The 22,228-nt window shown below is 53.4% G+C and overlaps 9 protein-coding genes across 9 annotated transcripts; 6 read left to right on the top strand and 3 right to left on the bottom strand.

The window, feature by feature from the left end:
• Positions 1 to 97: 97 nt before the first annotated feature.
• CPAR01_00161 (short chain dehydrogenase) lies at positions 98 to 1,000 on the top strand (the record flags this gene model as incomplete). The annotated part of the gene is made up of 1 exon (XM_060484454.1): positions 98 to 1,000. One exon carries the CDS (start codon positions 98 to 100, stop codon positions 998 to 1,000), a length of 903 nt encoding a protein of 300 aa, XP_060355311.1.
• Positions 1,001 to 2,733: 1,733 nt separating this feature from the next.
• Positions 2,734 to 5,087, top strand: CPAR01_00160 (uncharacterized protein; the record flags this gene model as incomplete). The annotated part of the gene is made up of 4 exons (XM_060484453.1): positions 2,734 to 2,875; positions 2,960 to 3,995; positions 4,043 to 4,751; positions 4,806 to 5,087. The coding sequence occupies 4 exons, from the start codon at positions 2,734 to 2,736 to the stop codon at positions 5,085 to 5,087; spliced, it is 2,169 nt and encodes a 722-aa protein (XP_060355310.1).
• Positions 5,088 to 9,815: 4,728 nt separating this feature from the next.
• Positions 9,816 to 10,139, bottom strand: CPAR01_00159 (uncharacterized protein; the record flags this gene model as incomplete). The annotated part of the gene is made up of 1 exon (XM_060484452.1): positions 9,816 to 10,139. One exon carries the CDS (start codon positions 10,137 to 10,139, stop codon positions 9,816 to 9,818), a length of 324 nt encoding a protein of 107 aa, XP_060355309.1.
• A 289-nt stretch (positions 10,140 to 10,428) lies between these two features.
• CPAR01_00158 (uncharacterized protein) lies at positions 10,429 to 10,788 on the top strand (the record flags this gene model as incomplete). The annotated part of the gene is made up of 1 exon (XM_060484451.1): positions 10,429 to 10,788. One exon carries the CDS (start codon positions 10,429 to 10,431, stop codon positions 10,786 to 10,788), a length of 360 nt encoding a protein of 119 aa, XP_060355308.1.
• Positions 10,789 to 10,958: 170 nt separating this feature from the next.
• CPAR01_00157 (high-affinity glucose transporter) lies at positions 10,959 to 12,749 on the top strand (the record flags this gene model as incomplete). Its single annotated transcript, XM_060484450.1, has 4 exons — positions 10,959 to 11,007; positions 11,075 to 11,881; positions 11,938 to 12,399; positions 12,457 to 12,749. 4 exons carry the CDS (start codon positions 10,959 to 10,961, stop codon positions 12,747 to 12,749), a joined length of 1,611 nt encoding a protein of 536 aa, XP_060355307.1.
• A 1,017-nt stretch (positions 12,750 to 13,766) lies between these two features.
• CPAR01_00156 (uncharacterized protein) lies at positions 13,767 to 15,890 on the bottom strand (the record flags this gene model as incomplete). Its single annotated transcript, XM_060484449.1, has 1 exon — positions 13,767 to 15,890. The coding sequence occupies one exon, from the start codon at positions 15,888 to 15,890 to the stop codon at positions 13,767 to 13,769; it is 2,124 nt and encodes a 707-aa protein (XP_060355306.1).
• A 1,397-nt stretch (positions 15,891 to 17,287) lies between these two features.
• CPAR01_00155 (uncharacterized protein) lies at positions 17,288 to 18,195 on the top strand (the record flags this gene model as incomplete). The annotated part of the gene is made up of 2 exons (XM_060484448.1): positions 17,288 to 17,775; positions 17,844 to 18,195. The coding sequence occupies 2 exons, from the start codon at positions 17,288 to 17,290 to the stop codon at positions 18,193 to 18,195; spliced, it is 840 nt and encodes a 279-aa protein (XP_060355305.1).
• An 815-nt stretch (positions 18,196 to 19,010) lies between these two features.
• CPAR01_00154 (alcohol dehydrogenase) lies at positions 19,011 to 20,078 on the top strand (the record flags this gene model as incomplete). The annotated part of the gene is made up of 1 exon (XM_060484447.1): positions 19,011 to 20,078. One exon carries the CDS (start codon positions 19,011 to 19,013, stop codon positions 20,076 to 20,078), a length of 1,068 nt encoding a protein of 355 aa, XP_060355304.1.
• Positions 20,079 to 20,127: 49 nt separating this feature from the next.
• On the bottom strand, positions 20,128 to 21,970 carry CPAR01_00153 (uncharacterized protein; the record flags this gene model as incomplete). The annotated part of the gene is made up of 3 exons (XM_060484446.1): positions 20,128 to 21,075; positions 21,135 to 21,619; positions 21,742 to 21,970. The coding sequence occupies 3 exons, from the start codon at positions 21,968 to 21,970 to the stop codon at positions 20,128 to 20,130; spliced, it is 1,662 nt and encodes a 553-aa protein (XP_060355303.1).
• Positions 21,971 to 22,228: the final 258 nt, after the last annotated feature.

Below are 22,228 nucleotides of genomic sequence, written 5' to 3'. Positions count from 1 at the left end.
CCTTTTCAAATCAATTTCCGCAGCTCGTTCACTACCTTCAATCGCCTCATTCAAACATCCACACGAGACTTACACTCAACCCGTTCCACCATCTAAAATGGCAGGCCAAACCCCGCGCGCAGACCTCACAAAACGCCAAATCCCCTTCATGACCCTCGCATCAGGCGACACCGCCACCCTCCCAGGCGGACCCGCCCGCACCGCCTCCGCGTCCGACACACCGGAATCCCGCTTCGCCCTCCCGGGCACAGCAGTCCTGACAGGCGGCACCGGCGCCATCGCCCACGCCGTCGCGCGCGCGATGCTCCAGCACGGGCTTACGGGCCTCATGCTCCTCGACCTAGACGTCTCCTCCCCCGCCGCGGAGACGCAGATCGCGTCTCTGAGGACCGAGTTCCCGACGACAAAGATCCTTGCCAGGAGCGTGGATGTCACGGATGAAGGGGCCGTCAAGGAAGCTATGGAGGTCGCGGCGAGCGAGTTGGACGGGATCGATTACTTGGTTTGTTTCGCGGGGGTGGTGGGCTGCCACCACGCACTCGAGATGTCGGCCTCGCAGTTCCGGAAGATCCTGGACATCAACACCACGGGCGCCTTCATCTGCGCGCAAGCCGCCGCGCGCATCTTCGTGAAGCAGAACCGCGGCGGACGGATCGTGTTCACGGCGAGTATCTCCGCGCACAGGGTGAATTTCCCGCAGCCACAGGCTGGGTATAATACGAGCAAGGGCGCGCTGCTGCAGTTGAAGAGTAGTCTGGCGGCGGAGTGGGCGCGGTACGGGATCACGGTGAATAGTGTGAGTCCGGGGTACATGGACACGGTGTTGAACGAGGGGGAGGGGTTGAGGGAGGCGAGGGAGGTGTGGGCGGGGAGGAATCCGACGGGGAGGATGGGGTTGCCGGAGGAGTTGGGGGGTGTTGTGGTGATGTTGTGTAGTCGGGCGGGGAGTTATTTTAATGGGAGTGATTTGGTTGTTGATGGGGGCGGTGTTGTGTTTTAGATGGGGGTGTGGGGATGACAGATTTTGTGTAGAGGGCTGGGGGATGGGGGAAGATGGAAGGGTTAGATAGATTAGAGGAAGATCTGCTAGGGTCCTAGACGCATTGAATCATGTTATTGAAAGATTAGCATCCGGCTGCTTGAAGAGATGGGCTAAAGAGTCTCGAAGGTTGCTTCTGAGGAGGGATCGTCACGGAATCATGAGCCTCGTTGAGTGCTTGAAACGTTTGACAACCCAATAAGAGCTCGATGTCAATCCTCTTCCTCACTTTGAGAGCCATGCGCCCTGTACCCCTTCACTTTCATCTATTGGGCGAGATTCGTTCGCTTGTCGTAAATCGGCGGTGGTGCCGTCATATGTCATCCCTTTTTCTCATCGATGACTTCTCTTTGGTAAGTATGTTGAGGCCGAGATAGGGTAGCCTGAAACGCCATTAGGAGTCGTTGAATTGCCGGGCTAGACGCAGGAGAAACGCATCCAGATGAACAGGTCCCAAGCACGTATCGAGTATGGACTGACAGGAGTGGCTATGGCTCCTGTTTGGAAGCAACAATCGGCATCAAAGCTCGTTTTAGACAATGAAGCTTTGTTGAAGCTTCTTGGTATACATGGTCCAAAGTATATACCATGACGAAGGCGCATCCTGGATCAGATACAGGACAGGGAAAGGTGGCTGTGATTTGGGAGACATGGAGAGATCTATAATCAGAGGTCACACTTAACCTGATTTTGTTGACAAGGACTCCAAGCTTTCCGGGGGTCGGGAGCTGATGTTCTTCAACAGTTGGGACACTAACATGACGCTTGCCATGGTCCAGTGAGATATCATGGGCAGAAAGGCTACTTATAGTACTAGAAATCACAAGACGAACGGTCTCGCGGAGTCTAGGTCCTGCCTCCTATTCTCATGATCCTCAGGTATCTACCAGCGTAGTTGGGTATTCCACATAAGGGTGCTGAGTGACGCCACCTACCGCGGAGCAATGTTCTCTTGGGATACTATGGGTGCGACAAGCATGAGTGAGTGTTTCTTTGGTCCTCCTGAGCTGACGACTGCCTGAGGTAGGTGAAGCAAGATCAAATTGGCTGGCGTGAGGCTTCTGCCCTTCTTCAAGACGTTCGGGCTGTGTAGGACGCATTGCTTAGAGACATGGTACAACTTGAAATAAATTACTCATATGGAATTTGACCAAGGTAACAGACATCGTCCACATACTGTGATAATCAACGAAGCCAGTCTCATGCATTGGGGAGGAGGCTTGCATTGAGGTTGAGCAGCTCACCTGTCGAAGACGATGACTGACAGCTCACGCTCACCTTGACTGTGCGGACATCCTTGCCTTAAACACCAAAGATCGCCTGGTAGGGCTTTTTCATCCAGGTCTGCCTGGCATTGTTGGGGGTGAACCTTTGAGCCAGAACTTAAGAAAGTCCATGGCTTTCAGCTATCTTATTACTATCCGAGTGAATTTGCTCTTGGCCTGAATTCCAGCCTGCAGGACCTGACAAAGACGAAAACGGAAATTTGGATGCAATCGGCGATAAGAAGATAAGACGTCACCACCCTCCCCACCACCCACCTTCCTGCGACCGCCGTCACGTGCACGCTAGCGTTATCGATAGTCACAGGGCAGGAATTCCTGACCTTGACGTCGACCGCCCGAATTTTCTCAATCGCTTAAGCTTCTCAACGCGTCAACACCAGGATCCACTGCACAACGCGCGCGCCCACGATGAGCTCATACAGACCATACCCGCCTCAGGGCAATGCTAGGGACGACCGCAATCGCGGTCGTTACGATTCCCGTTCTTCACTTCATCAGCCGCCGCCACCTGGAGCAGGCGACAATTGGCGCAACCCGTGGCCCGAAGACCGTGAGTACAGCCACCTCTCAAGATCGCAATTTCCACCGCGGCATTTCGACCATTTTGGTGCTAACAAATGATGCAATGATGTAGGCCGAAGATCAGGAGGCTACGATGGCTACAGATCCGATAACCGACCGCCTCAGGGCGACTTCACCTTCCGGATGGATAAGCCCTCTGGTGTTGGCAGCACCTCCAGAGGAGACTCGTACCGCCCCGGCGCATATCAGGGCAACGATAGAAGAAGGGCCCCACGCGCTCGGGGAGGCTTGTTTCGTGGTCGCGGTAGGGGCGGGTACCAGAAGATCATCCCGGCCGAGCGCGAGCTCTTGCGCACCCGCCGCGATGGAGTCGACGAGAACCTAGTCAACGAGGAGGGCGCCGGTGTAGTATACCGCGACATCAATGACCTTTCAGACGATGAAGAGGCCGATATGGAGATCTCGGACAACTCCGACGATGACGACGAGGAATCTGGTGAGCCTTCTAGCAAGCGCGCCCGCCGCGCTCGCAACGACGAATCGGGCAACAGCGTCCCGAAGTGGTCGAACCCAGACCCGTACACCGCCCTGCCCCCGCCTGATGCAGCGGAACGCAAGAAGAAGGATATGGTCAAGATGATTCGGAAGGCACGAGTCGACGAGACAGCCGCAGACAAGCTCAAGGCCAGCACAGAAGCCGAGGAGTTCATTTCCTTCGACTTTGACGAGCCCAATGACGAGGAAGAGATCATTCTTCCTCCTTCTGAGCCACCCTCGCCTCCCCCTCCCCCTCCTCCTGGCCCCGCGCCTCCTCTGCAGTCCTCATCTATCGCCTCGAGAATCGCACCCAGCGGTCCTCGTTCCGACCGTCCACCTGCTATTAACGGATCAGCAGCGTCGACAGCGCCATCCACGCCTGGCAAGCCTTCAACTCTGCCGCCTAGGCCCGTTGCATCCAACGACGCTCTCGGCTCCCGGAAGCGCACTGTCGACGATCACATCAAGCCTCCTACCTACGCTCCGCTCAAGAAAGTCAATAAAATGCCTGTGGGTGGTGCCATCTTGTCTGAGTGGAAGGTGACCAAAGGCGAGGATCCCACGCCCTGGATCGACGCCGACCATTCCAAGACCTCGGACATCAGTGTTTGGTGAGTTGTGGCAGCGTTTAATCGGACGTAGTGTCTAACCGGGATAGGCTCCACAAGGAGATTGTCGACTTCTACGAGGTCGTACGCCCTCGCGACTTTGAGCACGAAATGCGCACACGGCTTGTCGAACGAATTCGCTCAGCGCTCAAAACTAATCGCTTCTATAAGGAATGCGATGTTCGCCCTTTTGGCTCATACATGTCTGGCCTCTACTTACCCACAGCTGATATGGACTTGGTCATCTGTGAAAGAAGTTGGCTCAATGGTGCACATTCCAACTTCTTCGGAATCAAGGCTCTGCGGAGCTTTGGCAAGTTCCTTTCGTCCAAGCGTCTGACCCATTACAACAGCATGGAGTTCATCGCAGGCGCCAAAGTCCCGCTCGTCAAGTACATTGACACCGAGACTGGCCTTCGGGTGGACATCTCCTTCGATCGCCTTGACGGTCCCCAGGCCGTCAAGACATTTATTGAGTGGAAGAAGCAGTATCCAGCCATGCCAATCATCGTCACAATGGTCAAGCACTTTTTGGCGATGCGCGGTTTGAACGAGCCCGTCAACGGCGGTATCGGTAGTTTCACTGTAACCTGCATGGTCGTCAGCATGCTGCAGCTCATGCCCTCTGTGCAAAGTCGCAATCTTACCCCTGATCACCACCTTGGACAGATGCTCATGGAGTTCTTCGATCTCTATGGAAACAGGTTTGACTATGTCAACACGGCAATCCGGCTGAATCCTCCAGGTTATGTTCACAAGGTAAGTTCATATTGGTGACCTTGTTGAGTACGTTCACTAATGCTCTCACCGCAGCACCGAGTTCAAGACGTCGTCTACAAGAACTTTGATCGCATTTCCGTCATTGATCCCAATAACCCCGCAAATGATATCTCTGGTGGCTCAAGCAACGCTGGGCGAATTCTAGAAGAGTTCAGCATTGCACATCAGATGCTGAAGAAGAGAATGGTGCAGCTTGCCCAAGCCGGTCCACGCGCCGATGGACCTGCCAGCATACTCGAGACTATCTACGCTGGTAACTACTCTTCGTTCCGTCACCAACGCGCGCACCTGCGCCAGCTGTACGACTCAAGATGAGATCCCAGCTCTTGTTGCGAGTCGCAATTCGAAAAGCATCGTTCCAACTGTTGATACAGGAAGGATGGGGGTTTCATGATATGTCGGAAGGGAAGCGAATTACCAGGCTACAGGAATCTTTTGCGCTGCATTGTTTAGATGGGCGGGGACCAAGCACCCCAGTTTGGAGACGGAGTCAAGGAGAGGCGGCTGTTTCTTTCTCACGATACCCACCCCCATATCCTGGTTGGCTTGACTTCTCGAGTCAAGTCTATTTTTTTCCTCTCGAAGTTTTCCCCTTTCTCCATCTTTTTTATTTTCTCTATTGTTTCGTCTCTCTTCGAAGCAAAGTTGTATGATAACGGCAGCTGGTTGGCTGCGACGAGGGGGTGTCGACGAGGATTGACTGTCACAGGACCGGTCCTTTTCTGCGCAAACACGTCCTGGTGGCGTGTTCTTACCCCTTTCCCTGCTGGCCAGCTACCCAACGAAGCATTTGGGCCCAGCCCTAGTGGGCTCAACAATGAACAAGGACTTTTTCTACTACTTCTACTTGGCAGCGCAACCGTTCCTCCCGGGAAGCGGGAAGCGGGAAGCCTCTGCTCACTTGGCACTACTACGCTGGGCCTGCGTGGCCCGGCGACTTGCTGACGATTTCACAGATGGCAGGACCTCCTGGCAAGCTTCCTCGCGGGGGCTTGCACAGGTGGGGGTGTGAGCGATGAGGCAGATCTTCTTACGAGAATCTGGCACGAGGACTTGCAAGCAGATAAACAACAAACAATTCTGGCCGACGCTCTTTGGAGTTTGTCGGCCTCTTTTCTCACCGCATTTTCTGTGCCTTTGCGCATGGGTGTGGAGAGGAAGAAGTCATACCAAGAGCACATAGGTCCGGTGCAGCCTCTGCTGCCAGTGGCATGCCCGAGGGTTTAGCCCAACGAAGGAGGGAAGTCCTGGACAGACTCCTCAGCCGACGAAACGGCTTACATGGCCAGAGAGTCATTACCCTTGCAGCCTTGTAATTGAAGTCCATGCCTTCTAAAGTTTATAGGCATTTACTCATTGAAGCACCCATACTTGAACACGCCCTTGTTTGCGTTTGGCGTCTCACCAGTATTAGTGTCACTTCATTGATATCACCGCATGCTGTCTAGTTCAACATTATGACCTTGCTGTTTCCGGAGGGCAAGTTTTCGCGGGTAGTGGAAGAACTTGTAAGAACATGGAAGAGGACTACCACGGTAACGAACGCCAAGGGGTCAAATAAGCATGCAAAGGAAAGGTATATCACTTGTAGCGAAGGAGCCTTGTTAGATGACGCTGTAGGGTCTCTTGTTCCATCGAAATCTTGTTAGCGATGCAGCTTCTGAGCCCATAAGCTACGGGCTTGTCCAGGTGCTGCCGCTTCTGCAGCCCGGGTAGGGAACCGAGGGTGCGTTCCCAGATGAAAGAACGGATGGCTGGAAAGCCCATGCGACTCTGAGGCCAGGGTCAAGCTACCCGATGCTTGGGATTTCCGACATTTTGGCAGAGCCAAGCAAGGTGTGCACCATCTACGTTCGATCGAAGCTTTTCGGTCCGTATGTAGTTCGTCCGGGATCCGAATACAATCACAGGATACGGGCTGATGTCCAGCTCGTCGGCCACGAATTGCCGACCAAAGCAGCAAAAGGAGATCAGTCAGTTCGGTCAATATGAAACCCCGCATCGGGGTAACGTTACAGTCTCGTCTTGCTGTCGAGGAGTTGCGGGGGACCGTTGGAGGATTTGCTCGTCCGGTATCTTGTCTGGAGGGCGTACAGAGTTAGATGCAGCAGTTGGGCGTGCCGATCTCCGTAGAAGGAGCAGCGAATGACCGGTAGGACGGTGGTAGACGGGGCCCTTCTTCGGGGAGTCTGCGGTGTAATACCTAGATGCGCTAGGCGAATCATCAATTCGGAGCCCCCAAGTGGAAAGGGATTATGAAATGCCGTAACCTCTTGGTACCTAATGTCGAGGACGTGTTGCCGCCGGAACAAGAAGAAAAACCCTTCCGTAGCTTTGAACGTGCCAAGATACAAGGGCAGGAAAATGTGAAATTTCTGAAATATCAGGTGCAAGGCCGAGGGGTGATGAACGTGCGACTGATGAGAAGCGATCCATTCAAGGCACACGCATCGCAGCAGCGGGCAAGGGCCCCAGTGTCTTTTCTGGGCCTCGCGGAGTGGTGGCCGGGTCAAGTAGGCGCTAAGCAGTGGCCAAGATGTCAAATTGGTGGAGATGCCTTAGGTAATGTCGCCAAAGAGACAACGTTGGTAGATGGACCTCTGGTAAGACTGCGAGAAAGCGAGGTTGGATGATTTTGTCTTGTCATACTTCAACTGACAGACGCTCAAATTTACCGTGGCATGGAACGAGGCTTCAAGATTGCGTGTGCCTTGGTCAGTTTCTGCACCATCATCGGGGCCGGCGATGAATAGACATGGGTTCTGGGAGAGGGAGGAATCGACTATGGCGAATGTACTGTAATTACTGGTCGTCTTGGCGGAGAACGTTGACCGGTTGGCACATTGGGTTGCTCGTGTCGGAGAAGTGGTCCGAGAATTGGCCCGCAAAACAAGGACGGGACCAAGCTTGAAAGCCCGCAGCTCGGGAGCCATTCCCCCGCAAGCAGACGGCTTGCTAATAAGCTTGAATTCGAAAATGAGAGGAGCCAAAGTAGCTTGAGCACACCGAAGCCTTGTCAGGTCGGCAAAGGAGGGCTCAGGAGGCCGTCATATGGCGAGGTCCGCATATGTGCTGGAGGGGCACGTCGCTGTATCATCGGCGGGACTCTAGAGGCTAGAGTGCTTGTTGAAACTATGATGATTGCGAATGGTCGGACGAGGAAACCGCGAGATACTTGCTGGGGGTAGAGGGCCGAAAGAGAAAGGATTCGAAGTGATCGTGGCGAGACAAAGGCGTGGCGTTCGGACGAGGTAACCTGTGCAGTAGTCGAGGCACAAGACTAGAAATGGCGGAAGCAACTAGACGGCATTGCTCACTGGAGATGCTGGCAATGTCATCTGGTTGGAGGTGCTGGTAACGGGCTGTTGGACGGACATCTGGCCCGGTCTGAGACGGGAATCGGATTGGAGCACTGGAGTCTGTAGGTAAGATGATGCGGGTGGCTTGACGAAGGGGACAAATAAGGTGGTGTCGAAGTCACCCTACCGGCATAAGTTCATATTGTTGAAAAGAAAGAACTGACCGTTCGTGCCTCCTCTCAACCAATTGCATTATAGGTTTCTCAACCTTTGGGAGGAAGGATCAATGGGGTGAGGAGGTTGTGGTGCTACCCGTAGCTGCCTCGAGGGAGGTGTGAGGTGAGGCCGGGGAAGAAGGAGCCAGGATGGATCCTTCCCATGTTGGGGGTGTGGGGCGAGGGAAGGAATTGGGGTCGACGGGGGAAAGAGCTGTCTGGTAATTGGAGAGAGCTCTCCTGCTGTGCCTGCCTCGACTTCGCTTTCGTGTCGCATTGTCCCGTGATGATCAGAAACTGCAAAAACTTTTCCGACAGCCAAGACTCTGAACTTTCGGTGAGTTTGTTATTTGTAACGTGGAGTGGTAGAAACCAGATGAGCTTAGGTACCTTGGGTATGGATACCTCATCTCCTCTGCAGCTGGAACAATAGAAAGCTTCCCATGTGGGCTTTTACGAATTTTCCGCCGGTTCTCCGTCTGTTCTCCATACTGAGGTTCACTTAGCAGGATACTCCCCTTCCCGGCTCTTTTTCATGTGTCCCTTGGGAAAGGCCCAGCAGCGTACGAATAGTTGAAAACGCCTGGAGGTCAGATTTTGTGGCACGAATTCGGACTCTTTGTCTACTGTCCGGCATCTAGGTACTTGCCAGCTGCATACGTGCGGGTAAGGTAGGCAACTTTCGTCAGATGGCCGAGGCGACTCTGTATCGCCAAGTTTGCCCCAAGCCTGCCTTCGTCGGAGCAGCAGCCGAAAAGGCACCAAGACATCAACCACCCTGGCGCTGAGTGATGACATCTGGATCAAATCGCCTTGGCATGCTGCAAATCCGCCTACCTTAGCTACCAGGGATAGCGCCCAACTTTTGTCCAGCCTTTTCCTACATGTTCGGTATCAAGTTAAGGATACCTTACCAGGTGTCCACTGTAGGTATTTACCTTCGGTAGGTAAGGCAGTCGTTTCGCCCTTGCCGTGGTATGACTGGCCAGCATTAGAGTTGCGTGTTTGGTCCTTATTTCCATCATCATCCAAGTCAGGAGCGGGGGAGATGGGCCGCTTAGATTGGTCCGTCAATTGGGAGGAGGAACGTCGGGAGGTGGTCCACCGTTCTTGACCCGCCCGGGGCAGACAGCGGGCAGGGGTCCGGACGGAAAAGACACACGAGCGATGAGGGAGGGAAAGGGCGAATGAACCATGTGTTTCTCCTTCCCATCCGTTTGACACTGGACTAGGTACCTGCGGTAAGGTACGTATTGAAATCGATGACCTGCTCCAGGTATCTTATCGTACGGATATCTCCTGCCTTGCGTACCTCACTTGAGGTATCATTGACCAAGTTTGGCCTGCTTCCATGTGTCGGTTCGTTTTTGTGCAGTTATCGGTTGCTATGAATTCATGACTAAAAAACTGACAGTATGGCACCAGTGTCAGGAAACCCGACAACAGCCCAGATGTGACATGTCCATCCATGTCCACGGCCCACATCACCAAGGTTATCAGTTATGATAGTCGACTGCGTAAGAGAGAGCTCAGGCAATAGAGACGAGTAGCCAGGCAAGGCAGACCAGCAGACAGACAGATGAACAGCTGAACTGCATACCAAGTCCCCGGCCTGCACATTTCTGCAGCAATATACCTGGCTGCAGCAATATGGTATTTGGAAGTTGGACACGCCCAGTGACACCACCGACACGAGCACAGCATGAGACGTGCAACGCAACGACACCTCTATCGCCCGTGTGGCATTCGGGATCTCGCCCAGCTTTCTCGTCTGAGTCTCCCACGCTGCTCGCCTGGTAACATCGCCAATCATCCAATCTCGCCAGCCACTCACAGCTGCCGATTCCTCCCATCCTGAGTTAACTCTCCTCTTCTCCGCATTTCGTCTCCCACACACCACACATCTGCTCACGCACTCCGGATGATCAATGGTACCCTGGGAGCTCCTGATTCTCCATACTCCAAAGTGCCTCATTTGGTCACCTCTTTTTGAGCTCTCCAACTAAGGTACGGAGTACTTTATGCAGGCATGCGATTCCTACCCAATCTCTCCTCGGCCTCACCATCTCAACCGACGACCTGGCAACGGCCCAGACATCTGTGCCTTCGCCATGCTCGCCCACTCGTCCTACCTGTCACACAATGGCCCTATCGCTCTTCGAGGAATTGATCGTCTGTTCCCTTCAATACTCCTCCGCGCCTGCTTCTACCCATGACCCCATCGTATACCACGGGATTGGCAGTCCTCCACATCAACCTTGTCAACCCCATGTGCCAACGTTTGCATTCGGTCCGTCCTATCTCCCCAGACAGGGTCCCCCTATGATAAACTCAACTGGTAGCCCAACGTCATTCGACACAGCAACTCGGTACGACGGTGACCCGTGCCGTTACCCATCCTACGATTCGGATACCATACACACGAGGCAACCGCGGCCGCCCCCGAACCGCGTCCAGATGTACCGCAGGCAAACAACCACCGAGCCTCCCCGTTTACTTTAAGTTCCGGTCGCGCCCACCTGCAAGCCCATTCACGAGCCATGAGAGACCTACTCCGCTGACGCATACATACGACATTCCAACTTCACCTCGTCCCACCTAGACAGACGACTCACCTCATTGTAACTGAACACAACTACAGAAATAGTCGCCTTCGTGCGAACACCGCCATCATGTATCAGGCGCAAAACATCTACTTCATTTGCGGTTTCGCCGCCATTGGTACGTGATGCTGCCTTGAGTTCTCGCCTGGCCTGAAACCTTGAGGATCATACTGACGAAAGCTCAGGCGGTGGCCTCTTCGGCTTTGATATCAGTTCCATGAGTGGTGTTCTAGGGACTGGAGCCTACAAGAGATACTTTGGGAATCCTACATCATACCGCCAGGGTGGTATTACGGCTTCCATGCCTGCCGGCTCCCTCGTCGGATCTCTCGTCTCCTCCTTCATTGCCGACAAGTACTCTCGCAAGGTCGCTCTCCAATTCTCCTGTGTTCTGTGGACCATCGGTGCCATCCTTCAATGCGCTTCCGTCAACGTCGGCATGCTTTGTGTCGGCCGTGTCATCGCGGGCATGTGTGTTGGTATCGCATCCTCCATTGTGCCCGTCTACCAGTCCGAAATCGCCCCCAAGGAGATCCGTGGTCGCGTTGTTTCGCTCCAGCAGTGGGCAATTACCTGGGGTATCTTGATTCAATACTTCATCCAGTACGGCGCCGCCGAGGGCATTGGAAAAGGCTCCACTGATCCCGACCAGCCGACCGCCGCTTTCCGCATTCCTTGGGGCGTCCAGATTGTCCCTGCCGCTGTCCTCTTTGTTGGATTATTCTTCTTTCCTTACAGTCCTCGTTGGCTTGCTAGCAAGGACCGTTGGGATGAAGCCATTAAGGTCCTCGCTCATCTTCACGGCAGCGGCGACGTCAACCACCCCAAAGTCCTGGCACAGTACCAAGAAATCGAGGAGGCCCTTCGATTCGAGCGAGAAGAGAACATTTCTAGCTTCAAAGGTCTCGTCGCTCCCCGCATGTACAAGCGTGTGTTGCTCGGCATGAGTATCCAGATGTGGTCCCAGTTGTGCGGAATGAACATCATGATGTGTAAGCAACGACGTTCCAATTGCAAGTGTGAACGACAAGTTGCTGATTTAATCCAGACTACATTGTCTACATCATGCAGGGTGCCGGCATAGGCAACCCGCTACTTACTGCATCTATTCAGTATATCATCAACGTCGTCATGACTCTTCCTGCCATCGTCTTTATCGACAAGCTCGGCCGTCGTCCCTTGCTCGTCGGCGGCTCTTTTATGATGATGACCTGGCTGTTCATTTCTGGCGCACTTCAACAGTACTATGGACAGCCCAACACCAATGAGACACGCAACCCCGACAACGAGTCTGTTACCTGGCTCGTCCTCAACCAGAGGCCAGTTTCCTCTGCTATCGTCTCCTGCTCCTACCTCTTTGTCGCAACCTTTGCCACCACATGGGGTCCTGTGTCATGGACTTACCCTGCCGAGATCTTCCCGAGTAAGATTCGCGCCAAGGCCGTCTCTTTGTCCACTTCGACCAACTGGTTCTGGAACATGATTCTTGCTTTTGCCGTTCCCCCTCTATGTAAGTCGAACCGCATGGCACTCCCCTCATAGGTAAGGACTAACAGACATTCAACAGTATGGAACATCAACTACAAGATGTATTACATCTTTGCGACATTCAATGCCCTGGCATTCCTTCACACCGCATTTTTCGCGCCCGAAACCAAAGGCTTCACGCTCGAGGAGATGGATGATGTTTTCAACTCTGGTCTTCCAGCCTGGAAGACCCATCAAAAGAAGTCTCGTCTTGACGACATTGAGCGGGAGATCGCCGCCGGCAATCTTAAGGTCTCTCGCCACGGCGCGGTTGCTGATGAGGATAACCATGAGGTCGTCGCCGAAACTGAGAAGAAGGGAACCGCTGTCTGAGCACTGTGGTAGAGTCCTTATACTCGAAACTAAATGACAATACCCAGCAGGAATTGTTGTGGGAGAAGATTGTGATGGGAAGAAGCGAATTTGAAGCGAATGAAGCGGGGCGAATGCGCAAGATAGCATGATGATGATGATGCAAAGACTGTTCATTTTGTCCAAAGACATTGACGATGGTGCAAGAGGTGTGAAAGTATGACGTAATTGAGTGACTTGACGACACAAGAGGTAGATCACGCTCTTCCACTGCTCAATCCACAACTATGTCTCGAGGTCCTAAGATGCGCTGCGAACTTGTACAAAAAGTTATCTTGGCAAACGATTCTTTAGAAGATATTCCTAAATTCGTTGATATACCCGGAAAATTACAACGCCCTTTTTGACCGACTCGTTCTGTTGCCAGGCTTAGGTGGATAAAGGATATATAATTGAGTTTACCTTTCCATTCATAACACGAAGAGTCCCAAGAAAACTGAAACTATCAGTCAACCTGATTGACGTCTGTACGCAGAGATAGGGGTTAGGTGACTTTGATGTATATGAGATGATTCCAATACCTGTTTCGAGAATCCAGTTCTGTTGTAGTTCAGGATGTGGTTAGTACTAGGCGGGGGAGTCTGATGTTTGATATGTATTCCGTTGGGAATCATCTAGGGATAGAGGGACGAAATACTTGAAGGCAGCGAGTGATGGTGTTATGGAAACTCGGAATTTGAATTCTGAGATTGACCCGCTTGTCGAATCAATGCGCTACCCATCCTGGCAATTTCAGCCGGCTCGCTGTCTATGAGGTCGTTGGCTGCAACCCGAGAAAAGGAATGACCGGCAAGGTTTGTCCTGGAAGTGACTAGTCTTGAGTTGACTCTTTCAGTATATATCTGTCGAACATCTTGATTGCGAAGAAGCCAAGTGCTACACTGTCATATGCAGCTTCAGACGAGCCAAACGATGTGTCATTTGAAACATCAAGTTCGATATCAATAGTCTGCAATGCCTGATCACGAATATCTAGCTTCAGAGATCGACCACGGGAGTGGTCATTGCATTCTCCGGATACACCAACGGCCCCATCGACATCGTCCCTGGCGCAGAAAGCACCAGATTCCCCTTTCCATCCTTCACATTCTCCACCTCCTTGCCCGGATCCAACGCGCTCGCCGTCTTATACAACCGCGCGTCCAGCTTCCTCGTGCTCGGATCAAACTGCAGCGTCCACTCTTCCGCCTTCCGCCGACTCCCCCTCGCCAACTCATCCATTAACGCGCTCAGGTCCCGGTAGGGAACCATCTCCGTAAACCACGACGTCCACATCAACAGACCCCACTCCAACCCACGAAACCCGTCAATGCTGCCGTAGACTTCTTCCACCTCCCTACGAAGCAACCGTCGATCCTGGGCCGAGGCGTGGTCGTAGACCTCGAAGAAGGCGTCCTTGGCCTCGGATACGTATTTCGGCTCCACGAGCCAGAGGTCCCCTTCGTGCCCGCTCTCGCTGATGCAGATTACCCGCCGGAGGAGGGGCCACGCGATAAAGCTACCATCAGCGAGTCCCCGGGACGGCAGCAGCTCCAGCTGCATGCTGGCCGGAAGCTCGTCGTCTTGGACGGTGACTTTGGATAGCGGGGCTAGGATGCGGAGGTGCTGCGATGTATTCCACCACACCGGCCCCATCCCGTCTGTGACGCGGAAAAATGCCTTGTACTGATCCGGTAACGGGGCACTCAGCTCAAGCCTTCTCTCCAGATCCTGGATTTCCTGGTGAGAGGGGACTGGGTAGCGAAACAACGTCTCAGGACGAAAGATCTTGTCCTTATCGAGCTCCACCGGCCCCATAACCGTCCTCTCGACGAGCATATCATCCCGCCCGCGCAGTTCGTCGGGGGCATACGGCGCACATGATCTAGTGTTTTCGTCGATTGCGCGCGCGAGCTCGGCAATGGTGTACCCCTCATACGGTCGCACCGGGCTGCGCTCCAGTCGCTGTCGGAGCATCTCGCACCCGGCGTCTGCGACTTCGCGGATATGGGTGAGGTCGATCTCTAGGTGCTTGACGAGGGCGTTCTTGAAGGGATCCGTGAACCAGCCGTAACGCCATAGTTCGCGCATACTGCCTAGCATAGACATCTGGTCCTGTGCGGAATGGAGGGTCGCTATCGTTCTTCCCCATAGCTCGATGACGCTTTCTTCTTCTTCGCTTGCATGGGTGCTGCTTTCACAGCTGTCATTAACCCTTTCTTCATCCTCTTCGGCCTCGTCTGCAAGGAATTCTTCGACGAGGACCTCTTCCTCGGGTCGATACACATTCTCTTCCACCCTGCTACCACCACCATCATTGCTCGCCTCCCCACCATCCACCGCATCACGAAACAACCTCACAGAGAGATCAAGCGCCAACACCCGCCCCGTAGCCTTGACAACCTGATTCATCTGCCACGGCGCCAGCATGCGCTCCCAGAGACCCCAGAACCCGGCCAGACGCATCGGGATCGGGCCGTGCGGGTTCGCCCTGTTGTCCTGCCCCAGCGCCAGCTCGCGGGCGAGTTCGTAGGTTTCTTCGTCTTCGCGCCAGGGCGGGGCGAAGCGGTTGCAGACTAGAGTGCGAGCGTAGCGCTCCAGGGCGTCGAGCGCCGTATCACAGCCGTTGTCTGAAGATGAATGATACTGCTGTCCATCGTTCGAGGATGAAGAAGAAGAAGAAGAAGAAGAAGAAGAAGAAGAAGAAGAAGAAGAAGAAGAAGAAGAAGAAGAAAACGGCTTCGGGACGGGCGTAGCCCACCGCGGCCACCGCCCGACATGTTCCCACGCAAACGCAAAGACGATGCGCGTAAATGGGTCTGCGCGCGGAGGGTTCACGGGGACCTCATACGTGCCGGATCCATCGCCGTTGTCGTCGCATCCCTTGCCGAGGCTCCGGCACCGGGAAAAGTCCTCCGAAAACACCTCGGGCCCGAATTCCCGGAGGTCAAACGGCGGGATGCCGTGCGCGTGGAGGATCGTCAGCAGACCGGTACCGCGGTCCACTTGGCCGAGGACGGCGAGACATACGGCTGTTTCCCGGACGTGTTGGACGACTTTGCTCAGGGATGGTTCTTGTGCGATGGAGGTTGGGTCTGTTAGGTGGCGGAGGAAGAAGGCCATTGTTTTGTTGGTGCAGCCCGGGCCTCTCCCCCTCCCTGCCGCTTGGAATGATGGTTTTGTACGAGGGTATGTGGTTTATTGCTCTTGGCGGTGATTTAGGAGCTTTTTAATACATGCCATCAGAGGAACTGATAGGTATGATGACGGGTTAATTTAGAAGCAAGGTCGAGGCGGAGAAGTTGGCTTCGGGAGTGGTAAATTGGTGGCGGGGTTAGTGCTGATGGGGCATGCATGTCAGACGTGAGAGCCCTGCTATTCTCAACCTTTCTGTAGATGCATGGCTTGAGCAGGCGATGGTCATGATCATGATGGCTGACGCTTCACGCTGAAGACAGAATCTTGAAGTGTAATTTAGAATTCAGAGATGAATGAAATCGTAGTAGAGGTTAAGAGGCATAGATGCTACTCTCGTCAGTTGCTATACGTTAGAAGGATCTGGTGTGGATGTCGCTCTGTGCACATACGTAGACAAAAGTAAGTCGAGTACCCTCCTCCCACCTGAGCCGAGACGGCGTTGTTGCTGCCACTACGTTGGATGCCAGGTTGGTTCAAGTAAAGAACGCAAGACGGAGAGCTCTCGATCAAATACAGCAAGGTGCTGAACAATAGTGTAAAAAGAAAGTTACCTTATGTGGATGAAAGAACTCTCCAAGATGGTATTTTCCTTCCCGGCAGCTTCGAGCACGTCAAAGCGATTGAGGTCCAGGTGGCGAACGCTAGTAAATATGCTTAATCCACTCTAGGCAGATGAGCTTAAACACCAAAATCACCCGCGAGCTGACAGTCTCTTGAGAATGGAGGTTGGCGTAGCCGGGAAATGAGCAGACATCAAAAGGGATTAGTACGTCGTTTCAAGCCTCCAATGCCAAGCGTATTGTCATCTCTCGTAAGGCTGATTTTGGGAGAGGATCAACATTGAGCGAGGCAAAGTTGCAACCAACATGCGCGGAGTCTTTCCGCAGTCCTGCCGGGAACCCTTTACCTCCGCGAGAGCTCCAGTGGCGGTTGTTGTGGCTTTCAGCTCTCTAGTTGTCCTCAGGGCCCGGGGGTATTGTAAGCCGGCAGAGCTCTTGGTGCTGACGGCACGGGAGTCTAAAGATTTACGCGATTCTCGAGATACCGCGATTGGTAGCGTCGTGGCAGTGGCGCGCGGTTCCGGCAAGGGATGGAATCCTACGTGAGCGACGGTTGGCCCCCAGCTCTGTGATTCGGCTGCCTAGCACTAGCTCTGGTGACAGTTAAGCTGCTTCTTAAGAAACCTGTGCGGATCTGTTTTGCTTGAGAAAGCTATTTCATGGGTCTGGAGTTGTTTCCCTTTCTGTTTCTCATGAGCCTCATCGACATCACCTCATAGCGATACTCTTCTCCCCATCGTACTTTGATAATTAGACGATTGAATGCAGTCACCCGAGCAGAAGGCGTTGCTCGATATCAACCACACCCGACGGTCCGGTGGAAGTTGGCGAGACGAAGCACACGAGATGGACCATTCCTACGGGCAGCAGACGGGAGGTTACAACGTCAGTCCAACAGGATCTGATGCGAGTACGGCACATAATACGAATACGAATTACAGCCAGTCACAAGTCATTGACGATTCGTACGTTGAGAATGGTCTTCATCCGGTGCCGGAGCCAGACAAGATTGTAGGCGCGCCGTATTATCACCAGTATAACCAAGTACCCGGCAATGGAATGTCTAGCCATCCTCAAGAACAAGCGGCATCGAAGAGGAGGATATGTGGCATGAGCTCGGTGATGTTCATGCTCTGGTGTATACTGGGATTCCTTCTAGCGCTACTGGCTATCGTCGCGGGGGTATTTGGGAGCATGCTCGCAAGACAGAGCTCAGAAATCTTAGATCTCAAGGATGTGGCAGCGACAAAGTAAGTATTCCCCTCAAAACACCTCGACCAACACTGGCTGGGGCTTTGATACTAAACACCCGTCACAGAACAACCGACCCGGACACCAACGGCACCTCAACAACAGCGGCACCCGCAACGACGACGACATGGGTTCAGGTAGTGGACTGGGAATACATTGGCTGCTATGAGGACACCTCGAACCGCGTGTTCCCGGACAAGTTCACGCAGATTGACGACCAGACGAACCGGCTCTGCGCGGGGGTGTGTTCTGGTTACGAGTACTTTGGCACCGAGTTTGGGGACCAGTGTTACTGTTCGCGGACGCCGCCGACGACAGCTGCGCCGGCGTGGAATTGCGATATGCACTGCACTGGTGCGCAGACGTCGGAGATTTGTGGGGGGTTCTTCTTTTTGAGTGCTTGGAAGAAGAAGGTCTGAGGTTCAGGATTGGGTATGAGGTCTTTCCTGGAATGGTTATGTGAATTGGAGTTTCTTGGGATTGGCTGATTGAGATACCCGGTGGTAACAGAATTGAAAGAGCCTTTGGTTTGATTTATCAAACTTTGTGTCGGCCTTCAGGAGGTTGCTCGAAGGTGAATTAGATGTAAAGCGGTCGATGCGTGGTTGTAATGCGGAAGGCTCAGACCGTGATACTCTCTCTCACAGGCAGGCTACATATAGCCCAATCTGGCCGCTCCCATCAACATCCAGCAATGGATTCAAACAACCATGGCCGGTTGGCCCAATGGCAAGGCGTCTGACTACGATTAAACATGCTATCAGGAGATTCTGGGTTCGACCCCCAGGCTGGTCATAATCTTTTGAAAATTCTGCATCCTGAATGCCGGGTTTGAAATTTTTGCGCGGGTTGCGGGTCCGGCGCCCCCGCCGAGTCAGGGCTTGCTAGTCGGGGCCGGAAGTGGCCTTCAACGCTCAGGCGCCGCTAAACAGTGTTAAACGGTAGTTACAAGAACACGATTACTGCAACGAAAACTCGTCCTAAGCACATGCCACGGGAGTTATTTTTGTATCTCGATGTTTTGAACGCATGAAAGCTGCCTTGTTGCGCGGCAAACCACACAATCTTCTACCGGCCGCCGTGACTAACAATTTTTTGACGCTCCGGCGTGGTGCCCCACTTCGCCGAAAAAAGTCTCAATTCCGACCAGATACGTACCTCTCGACGTCACCCATCGGATCTCGACGGGACATTTCCACTCCTCTTCTCATACACCCGCTTGGTGGGCATCGTCATGCCCTCCACCCCTGCACCGCCAGCGTCGGCATCAGTCCCAGAGCTTCTGACGCTGATAATAACCACGTCGCCAACCCCGTCCGCGCCTTCGACAGAACTCTTGGATGCGGTCTTCAAATCTATCCGCCTTCACTGCAGTGACTTGCTATCGTGCCGCATCATTGTTGTACTGGACACGTATGAGCGCATCGGAGACGTTCCAAGGTTGAAGAAGGGCCAGGTGACGGAAAAGGGCGCGGAGGAGTATGCAGAGTACAAAGACAACGTAAAGAAGCTCGTGCTGAGGGAATACGACCCACATGAGAGACTTGACGAGTTGAGTCAAGAGCAAGGGGAGGCAGAATATGGCTACAACGGACGAGCGGCGACCGTAACGACAAATTCGGCCACGTTCACCGTAAGCCAGACGAAAGACCTTCGTGTATCTTTCGTAGAGCCGTCAGAGAGGCTTGGTTTCGGTCTAGCAGTGCGGACGGCCTTGAGAATAACGACAACACCGTACGTCTGGGTCCATCAGCACGACTGGACACTCGTATACGACATCCCCGTGGGCCCAATACTGGATGTCATGAGGACGCAGGACGCAGATGAGGAGAGCCCGGTGAAATATGTTTGTCTTGCTTCGGTTCGGATGCTGAAGTATGCTGAGACTGCTCACGCGCAAGAGTTCCCTCATCTTAGAACGTTGACAAACAAGCTGAAGAGGAGTTTTACGCCAGAATTATATCCGGAGGCGGAGGTGCCGTTGACGCCGATGTTCTTTTGGCATGATAAGCCCCACATCGCAGCGACGGAGCACTATTTGACGCGTGTCTTTCCGACGCGGCTGGCGATACCTAGAGGGGCGTTTATCGAGGACACGATTGGACATCGGGCGCGGACGCAGATGAAGGAGCAGGGCATGTGGTTGCGGTGGGCTTGTTGGCTGTTTTATCCTGATGAAGGAAGACAGTTGTGTCTCCGGCACTTGGATGGGAGGAAATGGAGAGGCGCAGAAGGAGAAGTCACGATGAAAGAAATTTGGAAGCAGGCCAACAAAGAGATGAGGACAACAGATGATTCATGAATCACAGCTTTAAAGTATACAACCTTAACCTCAGGTTTACCAACACATCTTACTCTGGGATAAGGTCGGTTGCAGTGTAGTATTGACCTTTACCTTCGTAATGCCATTCCTTCACCCAACTATCACCTCCGGAAGGGCACTCGACTCCTGAGCCAGCGCCGTTACAGGTAGCGTAGACGCCGACCAACGATCCGGTGAAAGGGCCACTCTGGCCACTGACTAATCTTGCCGAGAATGTACCCATGACAACTTGCTGGTCCGGTTGAGAAGCCTGAGATGCGGCCATCGTGTAGTGAGTGCTATTGACTGTGGCGATCTGGAAGCGAATCGAGTCGTCTATCCACGCTTCAGGCATCTTGACGATATTCTCCGCGGGGGCATCTTCTCCCGTTGCCCTGAAGCGTAGCATGCGGTCGTTTCCTTCGGAGCCATCTGTCTTGGGGAGGACCACTACCCCAACATCGGCGTGATTGAACTGCGTCAGGAACAACGTAACGCCAGTTTCTTGGTCTACGTCAGCGGTCAGTGTATCAATGACGGCTTCGAAGGTAAAGAGATAGTCCGTCTGAGGTCGTCCGATGAAAGATAGCCCCGAACGGCCGTCCAGATCCGCATTATCGCCCGTGAGGTTCGCGCGACTAGGCACAATATGGAGCCCCCTCGAGCTATCAATCGAAAAGGCGCCCTCATTTGGAACCCTCCAGTGGATGAGATTCCGAGGGATAACACCCAGTGCCGTAAAATCGTACGCGTCGGGGTCCGAGTTGAATGGGCCGTCTCCGGGGAGATCTCTAGATGCCGGGGGCATTTGCCAACCCGACATTTTGCCTCTGACGGGTTCCAGTATCGGCCACTCGCCTTCGCGCCAGGTGACTGGGTACAGGACCGTCTCGCGACCCATGGGGTAGATTCTCCATTCTGGCCCGGAACGGGTGGCTAGCGCGACACCCCACCAGTTTCCAGCAAAGTCTTGGAACAGGTCTGCGTGGCCGATAGTCTGTTGTCCAAAGTCAGAGCTAGACAAAAATTGCAATACATGAAATATGGCATGCCTACCTGAAAATAGTCATCGGTATCCTTATTGGTCAAGACCGGGTTGTACGGGCACGGCTCATACGGGCCCGTCAGACTGGAAGATCGGGCCGCGACCTGGTAGTGCCCAGTCTCGGTCCCACCCTCGGCGGCAGAGATGTAGTACCATCCATCTTTGCGGTAAATGTGAGGGCCTTCAGGCCAAACACCACCGGTGCCGCCCCAAAGGAACGTGTTGTTGACAACCGTCCCCGTCTCGAGGTCGACGTCAAGGAGAACGTGGCCGCCTCCCGGGATGTATAATTTTCCGTCGTCGTCCCAGAAAAGATCCAGATCTCCGTTGGGTGTCAGGAATGTATAAGGGTCACTCCAGCTTGCTCCATCGAACGGATTGTTCGTTTTAAAGACCGTTCCCAACATTCCGTCGGGCAGGCCGAGGTACTCGCACACAACCCAGAACTCGCCATCATGGTGCCGAATAGTTGCGGCGTAGAAGCCTTCTTGTTGTCCTTTGAGTTGAACGTTAGTGAAGATTCAAGAAGTTCAATGGCCTATTGAAAGGCATCATTTGCCATGCCTTTGGTTTGTTGAGTAACGTTGGGCATTTGACTTTGTCGATTCCACACATGACTTATCAACTTCCAGTTGAGCAGGTCTTTGGAGGCATATATTGGTAGACCAGGGAAAGTGATGAAACTTGAGGTGACGCAGTAGAAGGTGCCATCAACGTGGACACATGATGGATCGGAGTGCCAGCCGGGTAGGATTGGGTTGTAGAATGTTGAGTTGTCAGCTGCTACTAGAGCTGCCCAAAAACTGAGAGAAAGTCCTAGGACGAAACGGCCTAAGTGAGAGATCATTTGGAAAGAGTTGGAAAGTTACAAGATACTCGAGGCGATGAAGAGGCGTATTGACAGCTCAGACAAAGTGGGCGTGGTCTAGTTGTCAAACTATATACCCTATGAGAATTACTGTAGGTTTGAGAAAGACCAGGTCATATCACATGATGCCCGGCATTTCAGCAAGTGGATTCACCATTCTGCCTTGCCGAACTTCACTCCCACTATTGAAATGCATAACGCAGTAACACAAACATCGGCTAAATGATCTGCCTGTCA

This window comes from Colletotrichum paranaense, assembly GCF_030867605.1.
Source record: "Colletotrichum paranaense strain IMI 384185 chromosome Unknown Scaffold_1.1, whole genome shotgun sequence".
Classification (NCBI taxonomy): domain Eukaryota; kingdom Fungi; phylum Ascomycota; class Sordariomycetes; order Glomerellales; family Glomerellaceae; genus Colletotrichum; species Colletotrichum paranaense.
The sequence above is the reverse complement of the archived record's forward strand: the minus strand, read 5'-3'. Positions and strand labels throughout refer to the sequence as shown.